Source organism: Pinus tabuliformis, chromosome 6, assembly GCF_031772625.1.
Source record: "Pinus tabuliformis cultivar Carrire ecotype Pingquan chromosome 6, CPIR1, whole genome shotgun sequence".
In the NCBI taxonomy this organism is placed as follows: domain Eukaryota; kingdom Viridiplantae; phylum Streptophyta; class Pinopsida; order Pinales; family Pinaceae; genus Pinus; species Pinus tabuliformis.
In genome coordinates, this window is record NC_142292.1 from 1552495492 (window position 1) to 1552500844 (window position 5353).

A 5353-nucleotide genomic window follows, 5' to 3' on the forward strand; every position below is an offset into this window, starting at 1 on the left:
CAAGGATCACACTTTTTTCAAACCCCCTATCCTTTTCAACTGGATGGGGCGTATTAGCAGATTGGTTAATAACTTTCAAAATATTTCATACACCCCCATCTACAGAGAGTAGAATCAAGTGGTAGACCTTCTCTCAAAGAGGGGCATTCACTCTGAACCAAGTAAGTTTTTCTTTGCAGCATTCACACATGGTGTTCTCTTCAACTTTGGGTCCATCACTTCTTCGTAATGACAATGGCACATTGGACACATCCTACAATGCTTTTTTGAACTTTGTTTGTAAATTTTTGAAGCATAATTTATCCTCGCAAATGTTGGGCATTGGATAATCCAAGGATCCCCGTGTGTTTCGCAATATGGCTTAACTGCCTCTCGTGGATCCTTTAACTCTAGTGATGCCTCTGTTTACTAACACTTGGGGATTTTGATGTAACGACAATCGTGATTCCAAAAAGTGGTATCAGAGCCAAAGGTCTCGAGTTTGTATCACATCCGACTCATGCTAGGGGGAGATTGTTGGGCATTGGATAACTCAATGCTCCCTGTGTGTTTCGCAACATATCTTAACTGCCTCTCGTGGATCCGTTAACTTTGGAAATGCGTCCGTTTACTAACACCTGGGGGTTTTGGTGTAATGACAATCATGATTCCAACAAGTGGTACAAGAGCCAAAGTTCTCGAGTTTGAATCACACTCAGCTCGCACTATGGAGAGATTATTGGGCATTAGATAATCCAACACTCCTCGTGTGTTTCGCAACATGGTTTAATCGCCTCTCGTGGATCCGTTAGCTCTGGCGATGCATCCGTTTACCAACACTTGGGGGTTTTGGTGTAACAGTAATCGTGATTCCAACAAGTGGTATCAGAGCCAATGGCCTTGAGTTTAAATCACACTCGTCTCATTTTGGGGAGATTGTTGGGCATTCGATAATCCAACAGTCCCCATGTGTTTCACGACATGGCTTAACCACCTTTCATGGATCCGTTAACTTTGGTAATGCGTCTGTTTACTAACATTTGCGGGTTTTGGTGTAACGACAATCGTGATTCCAATAACAATACTGTAACTCCTCTCAAATATAATGAAGTAAAATAAAAAAACAATATGTTAAAAGACATAGACAAATCATTGGAAAAATGATGTATGAAAAACAAATGTACTCTCTTTTTTATTAATACAAACTTCTTTCTTTTTCTCAGAAAATGATGATTATATTTTAAAAACCAAATTAATATTTAAAAACATAAAATTTAAGTAAGAGGTATCACTAAACACCGACACCATAAAATTATTACCCGCTTTCAAATAAAGATGACTCTACCGTATTCATGTACAAGAACTACACCAATAACAAAGGACCTTCTCGCGGATGTGGCCGTAGCTGTTCCCAAATGACTATTATAAATTATGTTGTGTACCTATGCCTTCAAACCTTTGCAATACGTAAGTAGCCCTGACATTGGGCCCTTTAAAAAGGAATCGTTACGGCTATGTCGGTCTGAGCGTTTGTTTTCGCTGAAGAGCTTGCAAGTTGCCACCGTCCATAATAAATATTAGCTTTTATTATGGCGCTGTTCCTGCTTGTTGAATGTATTATTAGCCTGCCGTATGGTGCTAAGCTTTTTCGGATTGGCTAACCTTTTTCGGATAGTAAAGATGTTTTACTTTTTGATGGATTTTATCCTCTTTTCCGGAAGAATTTTTGTCTACTAATTTTGTTTTCAATAAAAAAATAAAATTTATTTATAATACCAACCTATTTCTAAGAATAAAATATCCATCGTTTTATCATCTAATATCCATTTACCTACCTAAATAAATCAACACAAATAAACTAATCACATTTTATTCTCTATAATACCGGTGAACGCATTAGATTTTAAGAATACTCATACATACCAGCACCTTGTAATTAATTGTCCCTCCACTAAAATATGGTAAATATATAGACGAATATACTAAGGAATGGGTTTTTTCAACTTAATGGACGAATATGGAGTTGTATGTAAAATTATGGAAATTCAAATTATATTTGGAGAAAATTTGTAAGGATTTTTGTAAATCTAAATTACCATTGTTAAAATTTCAAAAATTTAAGTATACTAAAAACTTATAAAATTTAGGTATATTAAATATTTTGATGATACTGAATCTATTTCACCATTAAAAACTCCATTCAAATACTACCTCTACAAAAAATTTTGAAATTTATTTTGCCCTGCTTGCCAAGTATAAACCTATCTTCCCGGGGCTTTAATTTTTTTTCACCATGATTCCAGAGTATAAACATATCTTCCTCGGGCCATAAAGCTTTGGTAATAAATGTTACGAATGAGATTTTATAGCTTCTTTCTGTGCAGTCTCGATAATAACTGCACGAGCTCCGTACTAAAGTAAAAATACAGATTTTATCGTTTCTTTCTGTGCATCTTGATAATAACTGCACGAGCTCCGTACTAAAAGAAAAATACATATTGCTTTTGCTGTTTGTCAAGACGTTGCATTCAAATTGATTTGCAGTTAGTCATGGTCATTTAATATATTGTTGACCCCACTTATTCGTCCAGCGTCCACTTTAAGCCTTGTCAAGGTCAGATATCAATATATACGGCTGGCAGACCGCGTGAGCATGTTATTGAAAAAATTATCGTTGCGACGAGAATTTCTTTAATAGGGTCTGCAGCATTCAGTTGGACATCAAGCTCTGCGTCTGTAGGTTCGCTAGGCCAAATGGGTAGAGCTCCCTGTTGTGAAAAAACGGGGTTAAACAAGGGCCCCTGGACTGCTGAGGAAGACAAAATTCTCGTCAACTACATTCAGAAAAATGGTCATGGGAGTTGGCGTGCTCTTCCCAAGCTTGCTGGTCTGTATATATAATAAACAGTACAGAAAACCCCACATCTGAATATCAATATATCTTTATAGTTTGAATCGATATATGCGTCTGTCTCTGTAAATATATTTGATGTAGTTTGAACCTCTTTATACCTCTGTCTCTTTGAATAGAGTGTCTATATAATAAAGAAAAGTCAAAAAATATATATATGTAATTTGTATGTTTGTGTTAACATTACCAAAACATAGTTATCAATCTTGTAAGTTATGGTCGTTGAATTTAGTTTGATATACGTAGTCTGCATTTAAATCTTTAGGATATATCAGAAAAGGTTTTGATCTGTTACTATTGGTATTTATGGCATTCAACCTGTAGGAACTGTAGATTGCAGCAGGGGACACGCTCTAAGGGTTTCAATTCCTAGTGGTGTTGTTTTCGTTACAGAAAGAAAAACCACTACACCATATATGTGTTGATGGGTACATTACATATGTATAGAGGAATGAACTGTTTGTGTATAACTATATATATGCAGGGCTTCTTCGTTGTGGGAAGAGCTGCCGATTGCGTTGGACGAATTACCTGAAACCTGATATCAGACGAGGCTCCTTTACCGAAGAAGAAGAGCGAACTATTATTCGGCTGCATGCAATTTTAGGAAACAGGTAACGAAATAAAAATGATTTCATTCTATGATATATTGTCAATGTTGTCCAGGTTTTTAAAAGGGGATGTGATATTGAGTAGTCTGTCTGGTTGTATGGATTTTTCTTTCCGTCGGGTGGAATGTAGTGTATAGATGTGCGTGAAATAACAATTAAACACATCTATTTTTAATATTTACTAGGTATTTATGAATTTCAGATGGTCTGTCATAGCCTCACAGCTATTTGGGAGAACAGACAATGAAATCAAGAATTTTTGGAATACCTATCTGAAAAAGCGTTTGTTAAAGATGGGAATTGATCCTTCAACCCATGCGCTTAGAACCGACGCCAGTGACCCTGGTCCACAAGGGTTAAAGGTCTTGACCCTCACGAGACACAAGGCACAGTGGGAAAATGCAAGACTTGAAGCAGAAGCTCGTCTCTCCAGAGAATCACTGCTCATGTCCTCTATTTCGGCTTCTAGTGACCGCACCAACAAACCCATCACGATGCCTGACGGTAATGTACCCACTGATTATTTCCTGAAGATATGGACTTCAGAAGCTGGGAAGGCCTTCAGGAAAGGGTGTAGCAGTACGAATACTAATAAGAGCTGTAACAATTCATGTCATGTGCTTGATCTAAATCTTCAAAATAGAGGACAAGACTATAATGTTTTATACTCTGATACTCTCAATACCCCTATATCCTCTGGTTTGGTGTCTTCCTCGTACTGTGCTTCAACCCAACATAGTTGTGATTGGTCCTTGAATAAGGATAATGACCCCCATCACTATAATTCTGCATCAGCTGAGTGGATTGGAGACTGTAGTGTTAAAACCCCTGATATACTTTCATGTTCTGCTGATATGACTATGGGCCAGACAGAACGTATGGTCCATGAGGACTCTTCTAGCTCTGCGGAATTAGGCATTTCGCATGTATATTACACAGGTTTTTCGGATCTCCTTCTGGATTACCCCGATAATAACAACAATAGCAACAATATTGGTTGCATGACTGCAGAATTGAGTACCAGTTTCCAGCAGCAGCCTGCTTGGCCATGGTCCGAATTAAATCTCGAAGATTCCAAGGATCACCGGAACAATGTACCGGTCAGTGATCCTGCATCTGCAAATGGTTGAGCTTTCTTTTCTATTAAACATCATCCTGATCTCTGTTAGACCCTATGAGCTTTCTTTCTTTCTTTGCCCAAGAATGACGTCATAATTTCTGTTAGATACTTTGGGTTCTCATCCTAATTTATGTTGTGCCCAATAATTTCCTCATAAGTTGTATAATCACATGTAACGACAGCTATGGGCTGAAAATAATGTCCTTTGGTTTTTCAATAGAGAAAAGGATATATCCATGTTGATATTCTATTAATAACAAAGAAAGCCACTCAATTACAAAAGTTCACAGGATCGCTTGACAAAGTTCATATATCCACTTCACGCCTAATACAGTTGGCGGTTAAGATTTATCTTTACCTGTTCTAAATACTTCTGTAATGTTAGAGTCCGCGTTTCATCTTGTTCTTGATAATGAGAAATAGTAACAGCGAAAACACAATATTAACGAAATTAAAACGAAACACAATATTAATTGAGAAACGAAAACGACCATTTATCATTAAATTCAAGTTAAAGTTCCATAAAAACGGCTGTATCTTTTGAAAGTTTTCGAAAGTCTAAATTTGCTACCTAAAGCTATACACCACATATCGTCTGTATATCATTTATGGGAAGATGGGGTCCAGGTGACAACACGGGGAAACTAGTCAAAGCAGTTTTTCAGAGTCTTCTCATACCGCAAGTGATAATACTCGGCAGCAACTCTGTCGCTGAAGTCACAACATTTCCAT

At 37.2% G+C, this 5353-nt stretch overlaps 1 protein-coding gene across 1 annotated transcript; it reads left to right on the forward strand.

Moving 5' to 3' along the window:
• Positions 1-2706: 2706 nt before the first annotated feature.
• Positions 2707-4784, forward strand: LOC149264654 (MYB-like transcription factor 4). The gene is made up of 3 exons (XM_089390193.1): positions 2707-2866; positions 3375-3504; positions 3704-4784. The coding sequence occupies exons 1-3, from the start codon at positions 2734-2736 to the stop codon at positions 4629-4631; spliced, it is 1191 nt and encodes a 396-aa protein (XP_089246319.1). The 5' UTR covers positions 2707-2733; the 3' UTR covers positions 4632-4784.
• The last annotated feature ends 569 nt before the right edge of the window (positions 4785-5353 follow it).